General features: G+C 40.5%; 1 protein-coding gene across 8 annotated transcripts in view; it reads right to left on the minus strand.

Annotated features, from left to right (window-relative positions):
• RAD51C (RAD51 paralog C) overlaps positions 1 to 20,240 on the minus strand; it is a 50,562-nt gene extending 30,322 nt beyond the window's left edge. For 2 of the 8 annotated variants that reach the window (XR_013815087.1, XM_079798298.1), the window contains exons 1-5: positions 20,004 to 20,229; positions 16,837 to 17,086; positions 15,365 to 15,531; positions 8,702 to 8,835; positions 3,335 to 3,466 (exon numbers count right to left, since the gene is read on the minus strand). Coding sequence is in view for 7 of the 8 variants with exons in the window: in XM_079798298.1 (XP_079654424.1) it covers positions 3,335 to 3,466; positions 8,702 to 8,835; positions 15,365 to 15,531; positions 16,837 to 17,086; positions 20,004 to 20,121 (801 nt within the window). In the remaining variant the exon portion in view is untranslated. Of the gene's footprint in view, positions 1 to 3,334; positions 3,467 to 8,701; positions 8,836 to 15,364; positions 15,532 to 16,836; positions 17,087 to 20,003 lie in introns of all 8 variants that reach the window. The other 6 variants (XM_079798293.1, XM_079798296.1, XM_079798292.1 and 3 more) reach the window with 6 other exon arrangements.
• Between the last annotated feature and the right edge of the window lie 7,125 nt (positions 20,241 to 27,365).

The following is a 27,365-nucleotide window of genomic DNA, read 5'->3' on the forward strand; positions in this document are numbered from 1 at the left end:
AATATATTTTATTGATTTCCCACAGAGAGGAAGGGAGAGGGACAGAGAGTTAGAAACATCGATGAGAGAGAAACATCGATCAGCTGCCTCCTGCACACCCCCCACTGGGGATGTGCCTGCAACCAAGGTACATGCCCTTGACCGGAATCGAACCCGGGACCCTTCAGTCCGCAGGCAGACGCTCCATCCACTGAGCTAAACCGGCTTCGGCTGTTAATTATATCTTAATAAAATTGTCAAATAAGCCGAAACCGATTTGGCTCAGTGGATAGAGCGTCTGCCTGCGGACTGAAGGGTCCCAGGTTCGATTCCGATCAAGGGCATGTACCTTGGTTGCGGGCACATCCCCAGTTGGGGTTGTGCAGGAGGCAGCTGGTTGATGTTTCTCTCTCATCGATGTTTCTAACTCTCTATCCCTCTCCTTTCCTCTCTGTAAAAAAAAAAAATCAATAAAATATATTTTAAAAAAATTGTCAAATAAGCATTTCTGCTAATAATCAAATAAATGCATTTCTAAAAGGATTCTCTTGCCTGGCCGGCATGGTTCAGTGGTTGAGTGTTGACCAATGAACCAAGAGGTTCGATTCCTGGTCAGGGCACATGCCCAGGTTGCAGGCTTGATCCCTAGTGTGGGGCGTGCAAGAGCAACCGATCAATGATTCTCATCATTGATGTTTCTATCTCTCTCTCCCTCTCTCTTCCTTTCTGAAATCAATAAAAATATATTTAAAAAATAAAAAAGTAATAGAACTCTCTCCACATCAGCATGGCAAAGATTTAAAAGACTCAAAGTTGGTAAAGATGTGGAAAAACAAGAATTCCCATTCACTGCTGAAGACAACATACTTTGGAACACATTTTCTGAGGAAAATTTGATAATATATAACAAAATGTTTAAAACAGATATCCCTTTGGCTTAACACTTTCAGAAATAACTGGATGAATGGACAAAGAAGTATATGTAAAGTTGTTAATTGCAGTGTTTTAAATTATGAAAAACTGGAGTCAACTTTAAAGATAATCAATAGGGAAGTGGTTAAAAAAACTTCTATAATCATACAACAAAATACTATGTAGCTAAGGTAAGGTAAACTTAGCTAGTAACTAGAGGCCCAGTGCATGAATTTGTGCACCAGTGGGGTCCCTCAGCCTGGCCTGCAGGATCAGACTGAAACCAGCTCTCCGACATCCCCCAAGGGGTCCCAGATTGCGAGAGGGTGCAGGCCAGGCTGAAGGACCCCTCGGGTGCACCATTAGGGCCAGGGAGGGATGCGGAAGGTTGGCCACCCAGGGAGGGACCGCAGAGGGGCTCCAGGCCCTGTCCGGCCCATCTTGCTCAGTCCCAATCGACCAGACCCCTACAGCAAGCTAACCTACCAGTCAGAGCGTCTACCCCCTAGTGGTCAGTGCATGTCATAGCGACTGGTTGACCAGTCGACTGTCTGCCCCCTGGTGACCAGTGCACATCATAGTGAGCGGTTGAGCAACCTTAGCATATCATTAGCATATTACACTTTGATTGAACGGACAACCGGATGACTGGACACCTAGTATATTAGGCTTTTATTATATAGGATATATATGGAAAGATGTTTGCAATATATTAAGTGAACAAAATATTGCTTTGCATAATAGTATGCATAATGTGGTCTTACTTTGAAACATGTTTATGTATGCATAGAATAGGTTTGGAAAAATATGTACAGCAAACTCAACAATAATCATTTCTGAGTAATAGATAATATAATTGTTTACATTTTGATGACTTATAATTTTTTTATAGCAAGCACATAACTTAAAATTGTAAGATGTATTTATTATCAAAGGTCAGACATGCCTCTCTACCTGCTAACCAGAAAATTAAAAGTCAAGCAAAAAATAATTTATAAAGTAAGAGAGTAAAGTATGCCCTTAACCCCCCAAAAATCTTAACTCTAGAAATAACCACTGTTAATGTTTTGGTCCTTTCAGTATTTTTCTTCATAGATATAAATGCTCATATATAATTTTTATTTTTCTCAAAAGTGGGATCCATTAAATATATTATTATACAACTTGCATTTTTTCACTTAATCATATATATGGATATCTTGTTTCATGTGAGTTTGCAAACGTTTATATTACTTAAATACTGCATAGTTTTTTGTGTTATTTGCATTACTTTTTAAATATTTTTTATAATTTTTTAGTATGTCCTTTTTTATTGATCTGAGAGATAGAAAGAAAGGGAGAGGGAGAGAAACAGAAACATCAATGTGAGAGGGTCACTTTGATTGGCCGCCTCCTACATGATCAAGCCCAAAACCCAAGGATGTGCACTGACTGGAAAGTGAACCAGCTGCAACCACTCGGTGTATGGGAAAACACTCAACCAACTGAGCCACATCAGCCAGGGCTGCATTACTTTTTTTAATCAGAAAAGATAGGCTATTTTTGTTAAAAACAAACAAAAACCTAAGGAACTATGGCAACTCATTAGTCTTGAGTGCCCCCAAGTGGGGGCTCTTCATGGATATTAAAAGAACGCATAAAATTACGTACAAATTAATAGAAAAAAATAATTCAAAGACAGAATACTATGCTTTTCAGTATATGGCAAAAAAAAATCTAATAGCTCAAAAGAAAAGATGCACGTTTTGAAATTATTTTATCAAGGAATTCTTTATTTACTTATGATGTATTACAGGCATGTGCTAAGGACTCAGGTTAAAGACAAGAAAATCAAGTTAAGCAGTTTGACCTCTCATCTCCCTCACATATAAGTGTGTATATTTGTGTCAGTGGTGGAATAGCATTGCAGAATGGGAAGTGCTGGCAAACACAATTTAAAAAAAAGTTTTTAACTCACTCCTTTTTATCTCTTCACTTTTGAACTTATCTTTACCTTTCTCCTCACATTTCAAATCTAAGAGTTACCTCCACCTCCAAACATCTTGGCTCTTTACAATGTCATTTTCCTATCCATCTGAGTCTATGATTATACGTTATGTAATAATCAAAGACTCAAAAGAAAAGTGGGAATGTTGGAAGAGCTTACCTAAAACACATCAAGTATATTTAGACAAAGAAAACACTGCAATTACCAAAGTCCATTTTTAAAATATGGCATCTTACTTATGCTTATTCTTTTCCAGGAAAATCGATAAACAACACTTATGACTGGAATTAATTTTTTATAATAGCTAAGCCAAAACAAAACTACATTTAAAAGTATGTGTACATTATTATGTCCTTTTTTACTGACCTGAGAAATTCTATTCTGCTATTTGTAGGCATTAATATTTGATACAATCTTCTTAACTATTATAGAATTCTCTTAACTAATTATACTTACAGCTAATCTGTGATTATTTGCAAGGCTGATCATTTGCTGGGCTAGGCCATTTAGTAATCGAGTTCGAAGGGATAAGTCATCAAAGTCATGACGAAAAGGAAAAGCAATACCATCCACTATCACTAATCGAACCTAAATATAGAAGAAATAATGATATTAGGTTTGGTATTAAAAACAAAACTGATAAAAAAATAAAATAAATTTTAAAAAAAATAAAACTGATATTAAAAAAAGCACAGCCCATTGCATAAAAAAACCTTAAAATCCAGCGTTCTATTCCCAACTTTAAAAAGGCTTTATTTCGGATATATCTATTCATCCAATGCTTTTTTATTTTTTTTAATCTTCACCCAAGGATATTTTCCCATTGATTTTAGAGAGAGTGGAAGAGAGAGGGAAAGACAGAGAGAAATATCCATGTGAGAGAGACACATCGATTGGTTGCCCCCTGCACGCGCCCTGACCAGGGTCAGGGCCAGAGCTGGGGAGGAGCCTGCAACAGAGGTACATGCCTTTGACCAAAATCGAATCCACGACCCTTCGATCCACAAGCCAACCAAACCAGCTAGGGCATCCAATGCTTTTTAAAAAAATGTTTGTTTTCAGAGAGGAAGGGAGAGAGAGAGATAGAAACATCAATGATGAGAGACAATCATCGATTGGCCACCTACTGAGGATCAAGCCCTTCAACCCAACCATGTGCCCTGACTGGGAATTGAACTGTGACTTACCTCCTGGTTCAGGTTGATATTCAACCACTGAGACACACCAGTTAGGCCAATTCCCTTTATTTTTTTTTTAAATCCTCATCCTAGGATATGTTTATTGATTTTAGAGAGAGGAAGGGAGAGGGGAGAGGAAAGAGGGAGAGGGAGAGGGGGAGCGAGAGGGGGCGGGGGAGAGAGAGAGAGAGAGAGAGAGAGAGAGAGAGAGAGAGAGAGAAAGAAACATCGATAGGTTGCCTCCTGCAGGCGCCCTGACCAGGATGGAACCCAAAACCTACGTATGTGCCCTGACTGGGAATTGAACCAGCAACCTTTTTTGTGTATAGGATGCCATTCCAACCAACTGGGCCACCTGGCTAGGGTAATTTATCCAATGCTTTTATATTAATTACCAGAAGTTAAAATGTACTCTGGTTTGATAATTTATGCACTTAAAAAAGTAATTCAGCAAAAAGAAAAAGAAGCACTTACAATTTTCTTATCAGTTGCCACTACACATTGTGTTTTACAGTGATATTTTATTTACAAAAAGTACTTTTGAAGTCTTAGTTAAACAAATTTCTCAGTTAATTACATTAGTTTTTACCTTCAGGATTCCTTTTATGTTAAAACTCTTCAAATATTAAATTATCACACCTTCTTCAAAAACTTAATGGTATACTTTTCCCCCTTAATTTTAAACATACTATAGGGCAACTAATCACTACAGAATCTGTTATAATACAGAATTCAGCATGAGGCAATTCTGTTTTAAATTATAATCAAGAAAGTTTACTTACAGATGATAAACATTTTCATGACAGTTTCAGTTCTAATATAATCCAAATAATGGCACCTACAGTGAAGTTAGAGTAAACAAATGAAAAAACTATAAGGTATTTTTTCTATCTAATAAGAATTAGGCTAAAGAAGAGGGTTTTGTGAAGCAATGTACAAGCCATTTTCATAGCTTTTATTCAGAGTATTCATTTATTCATCCAGCAAATATTTATTGACACCTATATGCTAGTCACTGTTACAGGCACTGGAGAATAAGTTCTCTTGCAGCTTATGTACTAGTGGAGTAAGAGACAATTAACATACAAACACATACTGAATAAAACAATTTCTGATAATGATAGGAGTTATGAAGACACCAAAACTGGATAAAATGACGAAGAACAAGTAGCTCTTGGGGTAGAGGGAGGCTAACTTAAATGTGAGGGAAAGCATCAATGAGAAGTCAGGCAATAGAACTGAGTCCTGGGTAAGAACCTCTTGGAGGGAAAGACAATCTATGTATAAGGAGTCAAAAGGGCAAAGGACCAAAGACACAAACAAGTTTGGCATGTTTAAGGGTCAGAAAAAAAAAAATGTAGTGAGAGGGAATGATAGGAAATTATATCAGGAAGGTACAATGGTGAGCTAAAGCCAAATCCTATAGGCTATTAAGCCCAGCTAAATTTTCAGAAATTATGCAAATCAGCCATTAAAAATAAAACTATAGCCGAAGCCGGTTTGGCTCAATGGATAGAGCGTCGGCCTGTGGACTGAAAGGTCCTGGGTTCGATTCCGGTCAAGGGCATGTACCTTGGTTGCGGGCACAGCCCCAGTGGGGGTTGTGCAGGAGGCAGCTGATCGAGGTTTCTCTCTCATCGATGTTTCTGGCTCTCTATCCCTCTCCCTTCCTCTCTGTAAAAATTCAATAAAATATATATTTTTAAATAAATAAAACGATATAAATTTTATGAGTAAGTAAGTCATATAAGTATTTGGATAAAATAAAATACGGATAATAAATACTGAAAAATCACTTCTTCCTAATTTTTTATATTTTACTATAATCTATGCTCTTTAGATCATTTGCACCTATTTTATCTTTATAGCGGAACTACTACATAGTGATGTGCTACAATACAGTGTTTCTTCTCTATTCCACGTTCGGTAAGCTTGAAATCAGCCACCATAGGAGGATTTTCTACATAGAAATCAGCAAATAGCCGAAACCAGTTTGGCTCAGTGGATAGAGCGTCGGCCTGCGGACTCAAGGGTCCCAGGTTCAGTTCCGGTCGGGGGCATGTACCTTGGTTGCTGGCACATCCCCAGGAGGAGGAGTGCAAGAGGCAGCTGATCGATGTTTCTCTCTCATCGATGTTTCTAGCTCTCTATCCCTCTCTCTTCCTCTCTGTAAAAAATCAATAAAATATTTTTTTTTGTAAAAAGAAAAAAAAAAGAAATCAGCAAATAAATCAGCTACAGGTCAGAGCTTGATTTGTCTTGCTGATTGTCTAAAATTTTAATAAAGTAATGGGGAAAATGTCAAAATCATATTGATCTTAAAAATATGTTCTGTCTGTACCCATTACATTGTGAACTACACAAAAATTGAGGACATATTCTTCTATTAGAAAACTAATGAATTAACTAGGTATGATCATTAGTTCAAATCAACAAAAAAATATTCCACAGGAAAACTCCATATAATTATAGGTTTTGACACCAGGATATTTGCAGGGAGCCCTAAATACCAAGGGCATCCAAGGACCTACCTGCTCATGCCAGAGGAGCTGTATAGCCTAACCTCCAATGAACAAAAAGAATGGAAATTTGTTTTTCCTCTCCACAGTCCAGATTTTACTGAAAGTGGCTAAATTACAGAGATGTGGACCTTCTGCTAAGTGGTAACTATTCACACTGACAGCTTTACCAAGTTTAGGATGGAAGTTCTTAGAGATGGTCTGTTGAATTTCCTTGGTTTCTCAAGAGAGTATACTGAAGGTAGAAAGCCAATGAATTACAGAATGAGGATAAAACAGGGCTTGTCATTAAACTCATAAAAGCCAAAAGTAAAACGTTACCAAATGGGGCCCTGGCCAGTGTGCTCAGTTGTTTGGGCATCATCTGGTGTATCATAAAGTTGCTGGTTCGGTTCCTGGTTGGGGAACATGCCCACCTGGGTTGCGGGCTTGATCTCCAGTAGGGAGCGTGCAGGAGGGCAGCAGATCAATGTTTTCCTCTCACATCTATGTTTCTTTCTCCCTCTCCCTTTACCTCCCTCCCCCTCTCTCTAAAAATCTATTTAAAAGCCTTTTAAAATTACATATAACCTTTAACATTGCAATTCTAATCTTAGCATTTATCCCATAAACATACTCACAAATGTACCCCAAGAGATATGTGTAAGGATTATCCCCAAAACATTGTTAGTAATAGCACTAAAAGTCCACCAACAAAGAACTGGTTTAAGAAATTAAGGTACCTACTCCCCCCGAACCATTTTTTTAAATATATATTTTTTTATTGATTTCAGAGAGGAAGGGAGAAAGATGGAGAGATAGAAACATCAATGATGAGAGAGAATCATTGATAGGCTGCCTCCTACACGTCCCTTACTGGGGGTGAATCGAGCCCACAACCCGGGCATGTGCCCTTGGCTGGAATCGAACCTGGGACCCTTTAGTCCGCAGGCCAATGCTCTATCCACCGAACCAAACCGGCTAGGGCCCCCCCCCCTCAACCTTTTTAATTATGGTAAAATACATATAACAGAAAAGTTTACCCTCTTAATCATTTTATGTGTACAGTTTAGTGGTATTAAATATATTTATAATGTTGTACATCTCTAGAACTCTTTTCATCTTTTAAAACTAAAACTCTATACCCACTAAACAATAACTCCCATTCTTCTCTTCTCCCTGGGCCCTGGCAACCACTGTTTTACTTTCTGTCTCTATGACTTTGACTACTCCTAATACCTCATAAAAGCATATATAGCTTATTACACTTAGCATAGAGTCCTCAAGATTCATCCATGTTGTAGCATGTGTCAGATTTTCTTTCCTTTTTAAGACTGAATAATATTCCATTGTAAGTATGTATGTATGTAGCACATTTTGCTTATCTAGTCATCCATCAATGGACACTTGTGTTACTTCCATGTTCTAGCTACTGTAAATAATCCTGCTGTGAACATAAATGTACAAATGTATAAATATCTCTTCAAGACCCTGCTTTCAATTCTGTTGGCTATATACCCAGAAGTAAAATTGCTGTATTATATGGTAGTTCTATTTTCAATTTTTTGAGGAACTGACATACTGTTTTCTACAATCATACCATTTTACTTTCCCACCAACAGCAAAAAGGTACCTTCTTAAAATGAAATATGCAGCTGAAAAAAGAATAAGGTCTATCTGCATGTAATGATACAGAAAGATATGCAAAACACTAAGCCAAAATGGAAGGTGCAGAACAATAATACAGTATAATCCCATCAACAAATGTTAAAAATGGGGAACTAGATATTATAATATGTATAAAAATATTTTTGAGAAGACACACAAGAAACTATTAATAGTGGTCAACTTTAGGGAGAGGTACTAGGAAGCAATAGCAGAAGGGAAATGTTATTTTCCATTTTATACCACTCTATACAGTTTGTTTGATAGGAGCTATTCCACCATTACTAGAGGTGGAACCTCTTTTTATATTATTTCAATTTCTTACTTTGGGCATAGTATTAATATATACAAGCTAAATAAATGTAAACATAAATAAATTATAGGGCAAGGAATAAATAAGTTTTCTGAATTGGCTTAACCAGACACTTCCTAAGATATATTAGTTACATTGGTAAGTTATATTTCAGTAGTTTGAGCCATACCTTTGCATGTTCTGAAAGGAAGTCTGAAAGTAGATAAACTTGTGCCAGTAGCTCTGTGTAGTCATGACAACGAAAATAATAAATATGGGAAAGAATGTTTTCAAGAGTGAAATTCTCCAAAGCCTTCGGGTGTGCTGAAATAAACAAGAAAACAATCTTAAAATAATTAGTTACCTGTTTTGATATATTGGTGACTAAAGAAAAACAATACTTTTGAATAACAAAATGCTTCACTGTGAACAACAGAACTCGTGACTTTATTTGAAAGATGACAAAATTTTAGCAAAATCACTATAAACTATCATCTCATAATTCCTGTCCTCTTCTTTCATCCTTTCCATTGTTTCCTTACATACTAGGCTATCTATAAACTGTTTATACACATATACAACTAGTTTTTAATGCCTGTGTTTTCATATTTCTAGTTATTGGCTTCCACTCAATAGAGGTAACATACTGGAATTTCTCTTTGTTTTTTTTCCCCACAGGATTGCAAACTAACAGTTAATAGTAAAAATGTTCAAAAAAAAGTCTTTTCCCCTTAAATGCTATAGTATAACTTGATAATTTAACTAGAACCAATGATATAAAATGAAATTCCCTACTTGGATTGGATTTAAAAAATAAGCAGTTTGGAAACCAGAAACACCAATCAGAAAGCATATATGCACCCCTATGTTCATAGCAGCACAATTTACAATAGCTAAGATATGGAAACAGCCTAAGTGCCCATCAGCAGATGAGTGGATTAAAAACCTGTGGTACAGAGGAGGTACAAAAATGGCGGCATAGGTAAACACCTGTATTGTTGGAAACAGGGTGTAAGCTGACACGGTCCTTGCACCCAAAGGGACTAGCAAGGCTCGGTCCCCTACCCACACAGTTTTCCCAGACTTGTTTGGATGGCGGTTATCAGTAGAATGAGAGCAACCTTTCATGGCTTACCAAGAAGTCTGTAACTATTTACTGAGATTTTCTGTACTGAGAATTTGCCTTTCTGCTCTATCTCTCCCTTAGAGATTAAGAGGAACAAAGAGTACATTCCTCTTGACAGACCTCCTATTCAGTGTTTGTGTATAAGGCATTACGCAGTTAATAAAGCTGCTTCAGTCTGTCAATGGCTCGCAGACCTCCCAATCCCGCTTTCCTGTATTTCTTTCTTTTTTTTTATATATATATATATTTTATTGATTTTCCACAGAGAGGAAGGGAGAGGGATAGAGAGCTAGAAACATCGATGAGAGAGAAACATCGACCAGCTGCCTCCTGCACACCCCCCACCGGGGATGTGCCCGCAACCAATGTACATGCCCTTGACCGGAATCGAACCTGGGACCTTTCAGTCCGCAGACCGACGCTCTATCCACTGAGCCAAACCGGTTTCGGCTTTCTTTCTTTTCTTAATTCCCACCTCCCTACCTCAGCCTGGTTCACCTGTCAGGCTGGCCCTGACACTGTATGTGCTGCCTCTCATAACCACATCAAAATTACAACTAAAAGACAGAACAACTATCATCCAGAACCACGGGAAAGCTGAGTGGAAGTTCTACAACTAAAGAGGTAAAGAAGAAAGAGCATTGAGACTGGTAGGAGGTGCAGAGGCACGGAACAGGCTGGCACCCAGGTGCGCTGCTTTTTTAATCGGGAGGGAGATACAAGCTCCTGCTTGCTCTGAACTCCAGTTCCAGGCGAGACTCGGGGGGGACCCAGACACATATGGGGAGAAACTGGACTGTCGGGCATCAGGACAGGAACGTGAGGGTGGCTTTTACTTTTTTTTTTCAGACAGAGGTGTGCACAGCGATCATCGTTCCTGCACAGGGGAACTCTCCAGTGCAGGGCTGCCTGGCAGCCATTGCTGTTTGCTCCGCCCTAGTGATTCCCTGAGATCCCGCCCTACCAAATTTACAACCCCACCCAAACTGTGTGCAGTGGCTTTTGCATATGAATGGCATGTCCTTTCTCAGCCTAAAACCTGTCAAACAAGCAGCAGCTGGGTCAGGGAGCCCCAAAGCAATCAATCCAGCAGCAGCAGCCTGCCTTGCTACACAGCTGGGCCTCGTCTGGGCACTTCGAAACCCAATACAAAGGGGAGGAATCTGTGGATCTCTCTGTAGCTCCTGCTGGGTGGCCTCAGGCAGTGGCTGACTTTACACCTCCTTGGAGATCTAAGAGCCAGTGTACCCAGTGGTCAGTATGAGACCATACCAGATTACAACTCTTCACATCCATAAGCAACACACTCAGGGGGCAGACTCAGGGAGCACCAAAACCCCAGTGAAGCAAGTCCTGCCCCATAAGGGTATCTCCAGCACAGCAGTTCTCCCATCGTAGACAGAGCTGGTCCTCACAGCCAATTGGCCTGGAGGTCAATTCCTCCCAGTGATACCAACAGCAATCAAGGCTTAACTACAACAAGACTGTGCACACAGCCCACAAAGGGTACACCAAGAGTGCTCACCTCAGGTAACTGGGGAGGCTGAGCTACTGGGCCCTATAGGACACCTAGCACAAAAGGCCACTCTATCAACACAGGAAAGCAGCCAAAATGCGGAGACAGAGAAACATGTCACAAATAAAAGAAATTGAGGAAAGCAAACTACTGGATATAGAGTTCTAAACCACGGTTATAAGGTTACTCAAGAATCTTCTAGAAACCTCCGAGAAATTTAGTGAGACCCTCAAGGATATGAAAAAGGACCAACTAGAAATTAAGCATACACTGACTGAAATAAAAAATAATATACAGAGATCCAACAGCAGACTAGAGGATCCAAATAATCAAGTCAAATATTTGAAATACGAAGAAGCAAAAAACACCCAACCAGAAAAGCAAAAAGAATCCAAAAATATGAAGATAGTGTAAGGAGCCTCTGGGACAACTTCAAGCGTACCAACATCCGAATTATGGGGGTGCCAGAAGAAGAGAGAGAGCAAGATATTGAAAACCTATTTGAAGAAATAATGACAGAAAATTTCCCCTTGCCCTGGCCAGTTTGGCTCAGTGAATAGAGCATACGCCTGCGGACTGAAGGGTCCCAGGTTCGATTCTGGTCAAGGGCACATGCCTGGGTTGCGGGCTCAATCCCCAGTGGCGGGTGTGCAGGAGGCAGCCAATCAATTATTCTCTCTCATCATTGATGTTTCTATCTCTCTCTCCCTCTCCCTTCCTCTCTGAAATCAATAAAAACATGTTTTAAAAAAAAGGAAAAGAAAACTTCCCCTACCTGGTGAAAAAAATAGACTTACAAGTCCAGGAAGTGCAGAGAACCCCAAACAAAAGGAATCCAAAGAGGACCATACCAAGACACATCATAATTAAAATGTCAAGGGCAAAAGACAAAGAGAGAATCTCAAAAGCAGCAAGAGAAAAACAGTTACCTACAAGGGAGTACCCATACGACTGTCAGCTGATTTCTCAACAGAAACTATGCAGGCCAGAAGGGAGTGGTAAGAAATATTCAAAGTGATGAATAGCAAGAACCTACAACCAAGATTACTCTACCCAGCAAAGCTATCATTTAGAATTGAAGGTCAGATAAACAGCTTCAAAGACAACAAGAAACTAAAGGAGTTCATCACCACCAAACCAGTATTATATGAAATGCTAAAGGGTATTCTTTAAGAAAAGGAAGAAGAAGAAAAAGGTAAAGATAAAAAATTATGAACAACAAAGTGACAACAAATACATATCTATCAACAAGTGAATCTAAAAATCAAATGAATAAAAAAATCTGATGAACAGAACAAACTGGTGAATGTAATAGAATCAGGGGCATGGAAAGGGAGTGGACTGACAATTCTTTGGGGGAAGGGGGTGTGGGGGGGTGCAGGAAGAGACTGGACAAAGAGCTTAAACCTATGGACGAGAACAGTGGTGGGACAAGGGCCTGGGGTTGGGTGGGAACCGGGTGGAGGGAAGCTACGGGGTGAAAAAGAGGAACATCTGTAATAATCTGAACAATAAAGATTAAAAAAAAACAAACAAAAAACTGTGGTACATTTACACAATGGAATACTTTGCTGCTATAAAAAAGAAGGAACTTTTACCACTTGCAACAGCATGGATGGAGCTGGAGAGCATTATGGTAAGCAAAATAAGCCAGTCAGAGAAAGATAAATATCACATGATCTCGCTCATATGTGGGATATAATGATCAATATAAACTGATGAACAAAAACAGATCCAGAGACAAGGTAGCACTGAACACACTGTCCAACCTCAGAGAGAAGGCAGGGGAGGAGAGGGTTAGAGATCAACCAAAGGACTTATATGCATGCATATTAGCATAACCAATGGACACAGACACTGGGGCGGTGGGGACTTGCCTTTGGGAGTGGGAGTGGCTGGGGGGTAGGGATCAATCAGGAAAAAAGGAGACATGTAATACTTTAAACAATAAAAAATAAAAAAAATAAAAAAAGCAGTTTGGCTTTGTACATATTTCAGGGAAAAAAAACACTTAAAAAAGTGTTGCATTTTTAAAATGTACTTATATTTTAACATTGAAAAATAAACCCCAAGAAATTAAATTTCAGAAAACATTGCCTATTACAAATATACTAAATTTTTAATTGATTTTTTAAATTGTTGTTGTGTGTGTGTGTTTTGTCTTTTTTTCTTCTTCTTCTTAAATTGATTTTTAGAGAGAGAAGGAAGAGGGGGAGAGTGAGAGAGAGAGAGAGAGAGAGAGAGAGAGAGAGAGAGAGAGAGAGAGAGGGAGAGAGACATCAATAGGCTGCCTCCTGCAAGTCCCCCACCAAGGATCGAGTCTGCAACCTGGGCATGTGCCCTGACAGGGCAGTGCATAGAACAATACTCAACCAACTGAGCCACAACAGCCAGGGCCAAGTATACATTTTAAAAGTTCATTTTTAACCAAAAAAAATGACACCTTAATCATACACCACTCACTAAAAACTTTATATCCCAGTTTTATACCAATAATATTTACAATAAGATTTTAAGACACTATTACAGCCCTGGTGGGGTGGCTCCATTGGTTGGAGCATCGTCCCCTACAACCAAAAGTTTAGACTCTGGATCAGGGCACATACCTAGGTGTCAGGTTCGATCCCCAGTTGGGGTGTACACAGGAGGCAGCCGATCAATGCTTCTCTCTCACATCAACGTTTCTCTTCTCTCCCTTTCCCTCTCTCTAAAATTAATAAAAAACATATCCTCAAATGATAATAAAACAAAACACAACACTATTACAAATATACATTGTGCCTACGGCCATGCCACCCTGAATACGCCCGTTCTTGTCAGATCTCACAAATATTCATTGTGACATGGCTAGCTTTAAGGACTTTCAGCAGATATACTGGTCATTAGTTAAAGAGGACACCTAGCACTTCCATTAAAATAAAAATATACAGCCCGGCTGGCGTGGCTCAGTGGTTGAGCATCCACCTACGAACCAGAAGGTCATGGTTCAATTCCCAGTCAGGGTGCTGGGCAGGGGGGGGGGGAGGGGGGGGGCTTGCAGGCTTGATTCCCAGTGTAGGGTGTGCAGGAGGCAGCTGATCAATGATTCTCTCTCATCATTGATGTTTCAAACTCTCTCTCCCTCTCCCTTCATCTCTGAAATCAATAAAAAAAATATATGTATTTTTTAAATCCGGCTGATTACAAACATTTAAAGGAAATACAAAGATATATGGAAAGCATTGTTTTTTGAAACATCTAGAGCAGTGATGGCGAACCTATGACACGCGTGTCAGCGCTGACACGCCTGTCAGCACTGACACGCGTAGCCATTTCTGATGACACGCGGCTGCTGAGGCGGCCACATGCCGAGGATGAAACATTTGCTGCTCCTGAGGATGAAACATTTGCGAAATAATGTTTTTTCCTCAAAGTGACATACTACCCGAGTTATGCTGTTTTTTGGCGAAGTTTGACACACCAAGCTCAAAAGGTTGCCCATCACTGATCTAGAGAAAAGAATAAAGACTGTACATCCAAAAAATAAGATAAAACAAAGCAAATTTTTTAAAAAGTCAAACCAGAAACCATTTAATTTTATAAGAAACTGAAAGGACTTGAACTTGAATATAAATTACCTTTACATTTTTATAAAAAACTTTCTTTTCACATAATAAGTACAAAAAACTTCCAAACACTTTAGCAATACAATTAGCATAGTCATGAAGTCATTTATGTACTACTCATAGCCCCATAGGTCAATCATCTTAATGTTCCAATACTTCCAAACATAGTTTTTGTTTTTGGAAAAACCAGTATGAAAGTCAATACACTAAATGCACTGAATATAGTGAGTGCATTGAGACAATAGTTACAGTAAAGTTCCAACAAAATTAGTTTACACCTGGCAGGTCAAAGTATGATTTGAAGCCATACACTGAAATACATACACAAATTTTGCCCTAGAGCTCCTATAGTCAGGGCCATAAAAGGGGAAGAAAAGGCCAATTCAGGTTGTGGCATTTCTAATTTTTAAGAAGGCTATGAGGAGCTCCAGTGGCGCAATCGGTTAGCGCGCGGTACTTATAAGAAGGCTATGAGAATTTAACACCAGTACATTGACAAGTCATTAAGCTTAATTTTCCAAAATGGTCTCTCGCTAAGACTTGAGATGAGTACAAATGCAAATTTCTTTTAAAATACAGAAAAAAGAGAATCACTTGCTAACTTACCCTCTTCCATACCTGTTCCTGCTATAAGCTGAAGGTGCTGAATGCAGGCAGTAGCAAGGTCTACCACTCTATCAACCATAAAACTTCCCTCTGTATCAATAAAAACTGCTTCACCTTCCACTCCTCCAAAACATTCTGGTATCTGCACATCTACTGCCAACTGCATACTATCAAGAGAAAGAAGTCAAATAAACAAATCATTATAATGATCTTCTAACATAGTGATCTTCAAACTCCAGATTACCAAATGTTTTATAAATGCAAATATACAGCTCAGACAACAGAGATGGCTGATTCTCCATGGCTCCAAAACAGGGTAGGGCTAAAATAGGATTACAACTGGAAGTACAAGAAAGTTTATTCTTGTATTATTATTTACTAGAGGCTGATGCAAGAAATTCATGTACTCGGGGGTAGGGGGTCCCACAGCCCGGACTGCACCTTCTTGCAGTCCAGGAGCCCTTGGGGGATGTCTGACAGATGGCTTATCACTGCCACTGCACTGGCCAGCAGTGAGCCTGGCTTCTGACTGAGTGGCGCTCCCCCTGTAGGAGCGCACTGACCACCCGGGGGCAGCTCCTGCATTGAGCATCTGCCCCTGGTGGTCAGTGCACACCTAGCGACCAGTCATTCTGCTGTTCATTTGATTTGCATATTAGCCTTTTATTATATAGATTATATTATTTTCCATATAAACTACTGTAAGCCTACTATTTTTATTATAAAAAGTTTAATCTTGTTTTATTATATTATTTTCCATAAAAACTACTGTAAGCCCCACCCTGCATATGTGAATCAATTGATGCTTGGATTAGGGAAAGGGTGTGCCTATAAAATCATGGTTAAGGAATTTTAGTGGTTTTTTTAGGCCTCTGGGAATGGAACCCTTTCTTACTATACATAAATCTACTTTTTTTTTAAGTCTCAGATTTTTTTAAAAAATAAGTTTTTATTGATTTTGAGAGAGAGGGATAGAGAGATAGAAACATTGATGAGAAAGGAACTTCATTGATTGGCTGCCTCCTGCATGCACCCCTACTGGGGATGGAGCCCACAACCTGGGCATATGTCCTGACTAGGAATCCAACCGGCAATTTTCTTGGTTCCTAGGTCGATGCTCAACCACTGAGCCACAGTGACCGGGCTCTACTTTCAAACATTTGATTTTCAAATATATTCTCTGGAATTAATTATGTAATAAAGTAGAAGACTGCTTTTTTATCCTAATGACTACATTACAATGTTGTAAAAGAAACACTTTTTATATCAAAATAATCATATCAATTTATCAAGATAGAATGCTAAAGTAACACAAATATTCAGTTGGTTTTTGTTTGAGGCGTGTACACAAACACAAAAATTTGTGAACACATACATGTCTTTTTCGGTCTGACTATAGATCCTTAGCACAATACTCTATTACTTACATAAAATGTTAAGCCTAGCCTTAAGAAGGGAACATTTTAGTTTACCATAACTGTGTTTTTCCAACACCTGGTGCACCACAAATTTCTGTTGTTTTGGTTAAGGGTACTCCACCCCCAAGAATATTATCTAGTGCTGAACAGAAGGTAATTATAAAGTTCTGGGTATGCTCCTGCTCAAGAAGATCCAGTGCTGTACATTTCTTGCCTGACTCAGCATGTCTTGGTTTATCTGTGAGACATTCTCTTCTTATAATTTGCAGAGCTTCTAAGGCTTCCTCTTTAGATATCCCAACTTCTGAAAGTAGAGTAAGAAAAAACACAGATTCTTGAGAGATTTGAAACAGCATACTATGCTACTTGGTTTTCTTTATTAATTTTAATTTTTAGATAGCAAGAGTGATGCCAAGAGTAGATAAACATAAAAATGTAACATTCCATTAACTATTTAACCTTTCAAGTTAATAAATGGATTTATAGCCGAAACCGGTTTGGCTCAGTGGATAGAGCGTCGGCCTGAGGACTGAAGGGTCCCAGGTTTGATTCCGGTCGGGGGCATGTACCTTGGTTGCGGGCGCATCCCGAGTGGGGTGTGTGCAGGAGGCAGCTGATCGATGTTTCTCTCTCATCGATATTTCTAGCTCTCTATCCCTCTCCCTTCCTCTCTGTAAAAAAGCAATAAAATATATTTTAAAAATAAAAATAAAAAATAAATGGATTTATGTTTTCTCAGTCCTCACATACTTAAAAAATTTATTACCTCAGAAACAGAATTGAGCCCTGGCTGATTTGGCTCAGTGGATAGAGCACTGGCCTAGGAACTTAAAGGGCATGAGTTTGATTCCTGGTCAGGGCACGTGTCCTGGTTGCGGGCTCCATCCCCAGTGGGGGATGTGCAGGAGGCAGCCGATCCATGATTCTCTCTCATCATTGATGTTTCTCTCTCTCCCTTCCTCTCTGAAATCAATAAAAATATATTATAAAAATAAAAGAAGTGCATGTGGCCCTGGCCGGTATGACTCAATTGCTTGAAGTGTCCTCCTGTACACTGAAAGGTGTTAGATTCAACCCCTGGTCCAAGTACATACAAGAGGCAACTGATCAATATTTCTCTCACATCAATGTTTCTCTCTCTCTCCCTTCATCTCTAAAATCAATTTTTTAAAAAAGAATTTGCATTTTAAAAAGTGCATGTATAATTCATAATAAAAACTTTTCATGGGGAAAAAAAACTTTTCATGGGAACACTGGCATGAAAAATTCAAGTATCACTCTATTTAATGAGAATAACTATTTGATGCACAAATATTTTATTTATTTTTGCACAAATATTTTAAACAGTATACTTTAAACAATATACTTACGCTTTCCTTAACTACACAATTTCATTCCTATCTGATAATATGGCCTAAGAAGATAAAAAAGTAATTACAAAATAAGCTGCTGCCCTGGCCGATGTGGCTCAGATGGCTGGCCGTCATTCCCTGCAAGGAAGGTTAGGTGCCTAACTTGTGGGCTCAATCCCTAGTAGAGGCTGTGCAGAGGGTGTGCAGGAGCAGCAGATCGATGTTTCTATCTCATCAATGTTTTTCTCTCTCTCCCTTCCTCTCTCTGAAATCAATAAAAACATATTTATAAAACAAAAACAAAAAACAAGCTGAGGGGAGAAATAATTGTGAGGATATCACTTAAGAGTTTGATATATCAGTGCTTGATTTGGTAAGAATATAAAATATAAATTTGGTGCTAACAAAACACAATAATGATAAGGCAAGGGAAATCCTATACAATTTGAGAGCTTGAACTCTGGAGTCAAATTACTTGGGTCTGTAAAGCCTGGTTGCACCACTATGTAGTTGCCATGTTTGGGTAAGTTACTTTTTTGCGTCTCAGATTTTTTTCTTCTACAAAATGGATATGAGACAATACTTGTAAAAAGCTTGGTAGAAAACCAGGCCATCCAAAATGCTCAATAATTGTTAGCTTTTTTAAAATAAATATTTTTTATTGATTTCAGAGAGGAAAGGAGAGGGAGAGACAGAAACATCCATGATGAGAATCATTGATCGGCTGTCTCCTGCATGCCCCACACTGGGGATCAAGCCCTCAATCCAGGCATGTGCCCTTGACCGGAATTGAACCCAGAAGCTTTCAGCCCTCAGGCAGACGCTCTATCCACTGAGCCAAACCAGGGCAATTGTTATCTTTTTATCATTCAGATTCTCTCATTCCTTTTCTGGAAAATCAACTTGTTGAAATGTAAAGCCCATCAAACTTTGGGGGACACCATGTGAGGTGTAAGATTTAAAACAAATAATTAACATTGGGTCCACATTTATTCTTTTTTTTTTGGCACTGCTCTTCCCCCCCCCCCCCACCCCACCCCCGCCTCCCGGAGCGTCCAGTACTCTCACTCTGCGCTCCTCTCCCGCCCCCCACCCCTCCGCCGGGCTCAGAGAGCACCACCACCACCCACATTTATTCTTGGGTGACTAGTTGAAACCTCATTTCATATTGTTAAGGACAATGACTTACAATTCGGTTCTATCTTGATATTATGGTTCTAGGCATACCATCGTATAATGTACTCAGTGAGACTGACTGCGGACAGCTTTATTTTTGTTTGCCTCAGGATGCACTGGTCCCCACCAACGTATTATCTAGTGTTCTGGAATGTGAGGTTTAGGGTTTTCTCAGGGAGTAACAAAAAGAAGCACTGTCTTCTTTCTACCCCTTTCCTCACTCTTAGTATCTCTAGTCCTATCACGAATCCTTCATTTTTCAAATTTAATCCCTGTCCCTTGGGTTTAGGAACAGCGAAAAGTAAACAGCCTCTATGAGTTCCAATCCTGGCTCTACAACTCCCTAGCCCAGTCATTACGAAAAGTTCCTTCACCTCCCCGAGCACCAGTGCCTTCGTCTGTACACTGGACATGGCCCATGTAAAGTGCTCACAAGTACTCTTTTGAGTATAAATGACGTAATCCTCAGAGCATGCAGCAGGGGCCGGCAGAGAAAGCAATCAGTAAATGTTCCCAAGACCACAGTTCTAACCGTCCCAACCATGTTTAAGTATAATGAAGGAGCCTTTTCACGTTGTAAACGCTGCCGTGGGCGGCAGCAGAATCTGCGGAGACTGAGGGCGAGAGAACGGAGACGGAGGCGGCACAGATCGCGTGGCCCAGGTACCACAGTTTAACGTCGGGAGTCGTTACCTTTGCTGAGCTCGGAGGGTTTCACCTCTAGGAGTTCCTCAGCAGTTTGGAATCCTGCAGACACCATTTTCACCCGCACCGCTGGGGACAGGGGAAAACTAACTAAATCCCGCTGCATTTCAAAGCCCGACGCCTAGCTCCGAACTGCCAAATTCCCGACGGCCGAATTCCCCACGCCCGCGCCTGGCCGCGCAGCGTGACGTCAGGCGTAAAGCGGAAGGGGCGGGGTCTGCGGCCTGGCTGCACGCGGCCTTGGGCTCTGCGGCTCTGTGAAGGCATATATTAAATTTCCCCAGGAACGCACCTTTCTGTCGTGAATCTTCCAAAGCCCAATACGGTTTCCCCATAAAAATACACCCTAGGAGACCCTTTCCCCCTCCCTATGTGGGAGTCTGTACTTGTTCTTTAATAAATTTCCACCTTTGCTATACCATCTTCTCTCCGTGAATTCATTCTTCGACTCCAGCGGACAAAAAAATAAATAAATAAATAAAAACACCCTAACAGCCCTAACCGGTTTGGCCTACAGACTGAAGGGTCCCTGGTTCAATTTCTGGTTAAAGGCATGTACCTTGGTTGCCGGTTGGTCCCCAGTAGGGGGCGTGTAGGAGGCAGCTGATTGATGTTTCTCTCTCATCCATGTTTCTCTTTATCCCTTTCCCTCTCTGTAAAATCAATATATATATATATATTTAAATACATCCTAATAGTAAAAAGATAGGTGGAGACCGCACGATGGAGAGCCAGGCCCAGTGGGCCCTACACACCACATTTCCTCACATCTGCCCATGGGTGAAATCTCAGGGTTGTTAATCAGTGTGATCACCCCGGTGGGAGTAACGTGCACCCACACTGGGCAGTTACCGGTTTGGGATATGGAACGGACAGATAAGGATTAATCTGGGTCCCCATTATAGGGTTCCAGCCTCTTAGGCTTTCTCTTGCTCTCTCCCTTGCTTGCTCTCCCCCCCCCGCCCCCCCCCTTGCCTTTCCCGCCCTCGCCATCGAGAGGGTATGGTGGACTAGCCCGCCACCTGCCTTTCCCGCCCTCGCCATCGCGAGGGATTATGGGCCAGCCCGCCTCCTCCAGAGATCGCTCCGCGTCCAGTCCTCCCACCCACCCACCCGCCGACGCCTCTCTGCGAGACCAGTTTGGAGCAAGCTGGGTTCTGAGGCCGTTGGTTCTTCACGGCCTCACCCACCAACGGCTTTCTGCGAGACCAGTTTGGAGCAAGCTGGGTTCTGAGGCCGTTGGTTCTTCACGTCCTGCCTAGCTGAAGAAGTTGCTGGAAAAGTAAGCAAGTACTATCCCCTGATATTACTGGGCAGGGGCTCCCCGTGCTAAGATGCGGTAGTTGGGTGACGCCAGAGCTCCTGTTCTGGTGCAGAGTTGGGAAAAGACTGCCTGCAAAACAGAGGACTTGGAGGGACTTGAGAGGTGGTTTACCGAATCTGTCCTCGCCTAGGTGAGTTATGAATTCTTTCGGGCCAACATGGGATGGCCGCTTGAGCAAATCCTTCTCGTTTCGAATGCTCGCTACCGGTCCGCTGGAAAAACACGGCAGCTCATAGCACCGTTTTCTTGAAGCCAAAATGAAAGCCTAGTACCCTTTTATTCTACCACGAGCGACTTCCAACTTGTGAGCCCCTCTTGGGGTGGGGGTGAATTCCAAAAGTGTTCGTCCCCTGTTTGGCAGGGCAGAGGAAGTCGGGTAGGACTGATCAAAATGTGGTTTGTTGCCAGTCGGTACGTTGCTTGACCTCTAGTATGATCCACATCAGGGCACACCGTGGGCATTCCATAAAGTTGTCCACAGGGAGGATCCATGCTTATGCTTGTAAAGCAACTGGGGTCTTGGGATGGTGTTAACACATGTAAGGGTAGTTCTTCAGTTCGTTTGGTCCAACTCAATGGGATGGGCAGTGTTTAGAATTTTGTTTCATTGGCATTGGAGAGTTAAGAAACTAGTTAACTCTATCTGTGGCTGTACAATTATGTGTTATTTATATCTTATTCTGTCCCTTGAATTGCCTGTAATTATTGTTTTTACCATCATTCTTAAGTTGTTTTTTTTTAGAGCCTGTATAATCAGGCTTTTAAACTAGGATCCAAGTTTATGAGGCCAGGCTCCAGGAACTAAGAAAACTAGGATTTATATGGAAGGTACATCTTCCTTCCTGTAGTATCAGGTTTTCTCAAATATGTTTTGTGTTTTTTTTTAGAGAAAGAGAAGAGTTGAGTAATTTAATTGGTAAACCATTTAAAACATTTTCTACTGAATAAGTATTAATATATTGTAGAGTGAACTGCAAACATAAAAATACATTTTAAGATAAAGACTTTGAAGAAAGATCCTGTTTAAACTGGACACTTCAGTAGTCTCCCAACACCTCCTAGGTATATGTTTTTATTTTTCTTTGCAATTGGGGTTACTTGTTGAAAAAGTTTGAGAGGCACAATGATGGATGTAAGCTTTGGAGCATACAAATTTGGTTTTTATCACATCTCTGGAAATTACCAGCTGTGAGACTTTCAGCAAGTTTACTCAGTTTTCTCACCTGCAAGTAGAAGGTAATATTTCATGGGGTTGTTGGAAAGATTAAATGAATACATATTAAGTATTTGGCACAGAAAAGGTATGTAATAAACCTTAGTTTCTTTATCCATTTAAAAATGTTCTGATATGTGTATTCAGTTGAATAAAACCTAGCTCAGTGATGGGCAACCTTTTGAGCTTGGTGTGTCAAACTTCGCCAAAAAACTGAGCATAACTCGGGTAGCGTGTCACTTTGAGGAAAAAACATTATTTCGTGATATTTATAGTTTAAATAACATAAATGTATAATTGTTATATATAATTGTATTTAATAAACCTCAGCGGCCGCGTGTCATCAGAAATGGCTACGCGTGTCAGTGCTGACACGCGTGTCATAGGTTCGCCATCACTGACCTAGCTCATCAAAGTGCTAATGCTGTGAGACTTTTTTAAAAAGTGCCTACAGCTCTAGCTGGTGTGGCTCAGTTGGTTGAGCATCGTCCTGTGTACCAAAAGGGTTCCTAGTTCAATTCCTGGTCAGGACACCTGCCCAGGTTGCAGGCTCAATCCTCCCTTGGGGGTGGGGTGTGTGTGTGTGTGTGTGTGTGTGTGTGTGTGTGTGTGTGTGCAGGAATCAGCTGATCAATTTTTTTTCTCTCTCAAATCAGTATTTCTCTTTCTCCCTCTGAAAAATCAATAAAAACGTTTTAAAAATAAAATAATCTCAGAGGGAAGGCGGGGGAGGGTGGGTAGGTGGGAAGTAATCAACCAAAGACCTTATATGCATATATGCATAACCCATGGACCCAGACAGTGTGGTGGTGAGGGCCTGGGGTAGGGGGCAGATGGGCTGGAGAGGGTCAATGGGGGGGGGGGGGGGGGAAGGGGACATATGTAATACTTTCAATAATAAAGATTTAAAAAAAAAAAAAAAAAAAGAAAGCAAAAATAGCCCTAGCCGGCTTGGCTAAGTGGATAGAGCATCAGCCTGTGGACTGAAGGGTCCCAGGTTCGATTCCGGCCAAGAGCACATGCCTGGGTTGCAGGCTCGATCCCCAGTAGCGGGTGTGCAGGAGGCAGCCGATCAATGATTCTCTCTCATCAGTGATGTTTCTATCTCTCTCTCCTTCTCCCTTCCTCTCTGAAATCAATAAAGAAATATTTTTTAAAAGTAAAAATAAAATAAAAAGTGCCTAAAATTGTAAAGTGCCAAAGAAAAGTTGTTTTACATATGTGATGTGATTTGATTTGAAAAAACTCTGGCCTTGGCCATTGTGGCTCAGCTAGGCATAGTCTGGTGCACTGGAAGGTTGCTGGTTCATTTCCTGGTCAGGACCTGTGCCTGAGTTGAGGGCTTGATCCCCTGGGTTGGGGTGTGCAGGAGGCAGCTGATTAATGTTTTGCTCTCACATTCATCAGTGTTTCTCTTCCTCTTTCCCTCTCACTTTCTCTCTCTCTCTCTCTCTCTCTCTCTCTCATAAAAATTGATAAAATATATCTTATAAAAAACTCTGAATCACCGAAACCGGTTTGGCTCAGTGGATAGAGAGTCGGCCTGCGGACTCAAGGGTCCCAGGTTCGATTCCGGTCAAGGGCATGTACCTTGGTTGCGGGCACATCCCCAGTAGGGGGTGTGCAAGAGGCAGCTGATCTTTGTTTCTCTCTCATCGATGTTTCTAACTCTCTATCCCTCTCTCTTCCTCTCTGTAAAAAATCAATAAAATATATTTTAAAAAACAAACAAAACGAAAAAAAAAACCTCTGAATCAAGCCCAGTGGCGTGGCTCAGTGGTTGAGCTTTGACCTATGATCCAGGAGGTCGTGGTTCGATTCCCGGTCAGGGCACATATAGGAGGCAAATGATGGATGTTTCTCTCTCCCTAAAATCAATAAACATATCCTCGGGTGAGGATAAAAAAAAAAATTGCAATGATAAGTGAAAAACATTAAAATTCTCCACTCAAACAAGGTATACAAGTATTTTTTGTTATTCTTTTTTGTTTTTGTTTTGTTAAACAGTGAGAGCAAAATAACTTTCTTGAATATAAAAATAAGAGCTGACCCCAGCTTGTGTGGCTCAGCAGTTGAGCATCATCCTATGAACCAGGACCTAGTCACAGTTCGATTCCTGATTAGGGCACATGATTTCAGGCTAGATATGCAATGAGGGGCGTGTAGGAGGCAGCCCATCGATAATTCTCTCTCATTATTAATGTTTTTATCTCTCTCTTCTTCTCTGAAATCAATAAAAATATATATTTTTAAAATATTGGGAAAATAGGGTGATTCTGGTGTGAATCTTGTAGAGACAAAGACAAGTAAACTTGGAAACTCCAATTCTAATTTACAGTGAAGCAGGAAGGAGAATATTGAGAAGGCTGATTATATATATATATATTAGCCATTGCCTAAGATAGGATATCCTCTTTTCGAAGAGTGTATTATGATTTTAGGAGGGCTCAGGAATTTCTTTTTTTTTTCTTTTTTTTTTAAATATATTTTATTGATTTTTTACAGAGAGGAAGAGAGAGGGGTAGAGAGTTACAAACATCCATCAGCTGCCTCTTGCACACCTCCTACTGGGGATGTACCCGCAACCAAGGTACATGCCCTTGACCCGAATCGAACCTGGGACCCTTGAGTCCGAAGGCCGACGCTCTATCCACTGAGCCAAACCGGTTTTGGCAGGAATTCCTTGTAGGATGGATTCTCTGGTAGTCTTGTTCTGGATTTCATAGGCACCTGTGAACAACCAAAAGGATGATCCTTGCAGTGTTGAGCTCGAAAAGGTTTAAGAATATGCTAAAACAAAAGGTTTAAGGATATGCCGAAACACTTCAGGAGGAAAGACACTTTTATCATGAAGGTAGATTTTCAACTGTGAGGGCCATGATCACACTCCCACTGGGGGGAGCTCTTTGACCTTTTCAAATGTGTGAGTGTAGGAGGGGTTGCTGTGTGAGCTTTTCCCTAGTTTTCTCGGTTCAAAATTAGAATTAGTGTTTGTGCAACTGGTCTTCCAAGTAAGGGTGATCGTTTGCCGCATATGTGAAAGAGCACGTTTTGTACATGTCCTGGGAACTTCGAACTGACAACCTATTTTTAGCAATACTTGGACTGGATTTTTAAATGTAGTTTTTCAAAATTTCATCTTTTCTGCCACATTTCATCTTTTTAGACTTGCTTTTTCAGTTATGTAGAGCACGCCTTGATGACCTGCGCCCAGGCATCACAGTGATGTCATTAGCTCCAAGCCCTTGAAGGAAAGAACAAATTCATATTGTTTATTTTTAAATCTGCCGAGTGTCTTTACCTTTGTTTTATTTGAACAGCACCACTAACTATACTAGGAAAAGGACTCGGTGAGATCATCAAAAGGGGTGTGGAATATGTAGATAAGCGCAGTGACTGCTGGTCATGCTTACAACAGACATATATTTCCTAAGGTTTTGAAGTATCCAGATATACAAATTATTGCCGCATGGTAATTGTAGTTTGAAAACTCTACTCCAGAACTAAGAGGGTCAATAGGATGCATGATAAAAGTGATCCTATCTTGAAAGTGATTTGAATCTGAGGATTAAGTGCCAGGCAACACTCTCAACTCATACTTACCTGGCAGGGGAGATACTATGATCACGAAGGTGGTTTTCCCAGGGCGAGGCTCATCCATTGCACTCCGGATGTGCTGACCCCTGCGATTTCCCCAAATGTGGGAAACTCGACTGCATAATTTGTGGTAGTGGGGGACTGCGTTCGCGCTCTCCCCTGAATCAAGATAGTTTGAAAAAAAGATCCCGGGCTCATTTTATTGTTTTTACCCCAAAGCATTTCGTTATTGCACTAAGTTACCATAGAAGCAAGCTAGCTTTATAAATAATTCTGGAGATCAGAAGCCAAGTGATAGGGCTACCTTTCTTTCTTTATGTAAATCTTCATTGTTTTTATTTTTCCTTTTTTTTCTCTTAATCTTTATTGTTGAAAGTATTGCATGGATCCTCCTTTTTCCCCCATTAAGCTCTTTCAGCCTGCTCCCTTCCCACCCACCACACCCTCATCATCCCATTGTCTGTCCATGGGTTATGCATATATGCATACAAATTCTTTGATCTCTTCCCACCCCTCCCCTGCCTTCCCTGTAAGGTTTAACAGTCTCTTTGTTGAAAGTATTACATATGTCTCCCTCTTTCCCCCATTGACCCCTCTCCAGCCTGCTACCACCCCCTGCACCAGGCCTACCTTTCTTATAGAGGAGAATTTGTCCCCTTACCTGTTTTGCTGTTTCAAGAGTCTTAAATCCTGACCCACAACTCAATGAGGTTGGTTTCTTAGAGTATTGTCCTGATATGCTATGAACACATCAATAACTGGAACAGCACATTTATGTTTCTCATTGATGTTTCTCAACTCGAAAAAAGTTTAAAAATAGACTACATTTATATATTCTTTTTTTTTTTTTTTTTGTCCCTTTCTCCACTTTCACAGCCAGCAATTTAGCATCTTCTCTAGGCTGTTATCATTCTGGCCTGTCCTTACATCTGTTTGTCTGGCCTGCCTGCTTCCCTCTTCCATTCTATTAGGACCCTGTAGTATTCCACCTGAATAATTCAAGGCATTCTTCTCAAATCCTTAATCATATCTGCAAAATCTCTTTTGCTACAAAGTAAGGCAATAATAGTCACAGGTTCCAGTGATTAGAACTTAGATATTTTTGGTGGGCCATTATTCAGCCTACCCCATCAACAAAGCCCAAAGACAGATTTGTCAGGAGCTATAGAATTACAACACTAAAAGGTGCTTGGAATATGTAAATAAGCACAGTGTC

This window comes from Cnephaeus nilssonii (assembly GCF_951640355.1).
Source record: "Cnephaeus nilssonii genome assembly, chromosome: 19".
In the NCBI taxonomy this organism is placed as follows: domain Eukaryota; kingdom Metazoa; phylum Chordata; class Mammalia; order Chiroptera; family Vespertilionidae; genus Cnephaeus; species Cnephaeus nilssonii.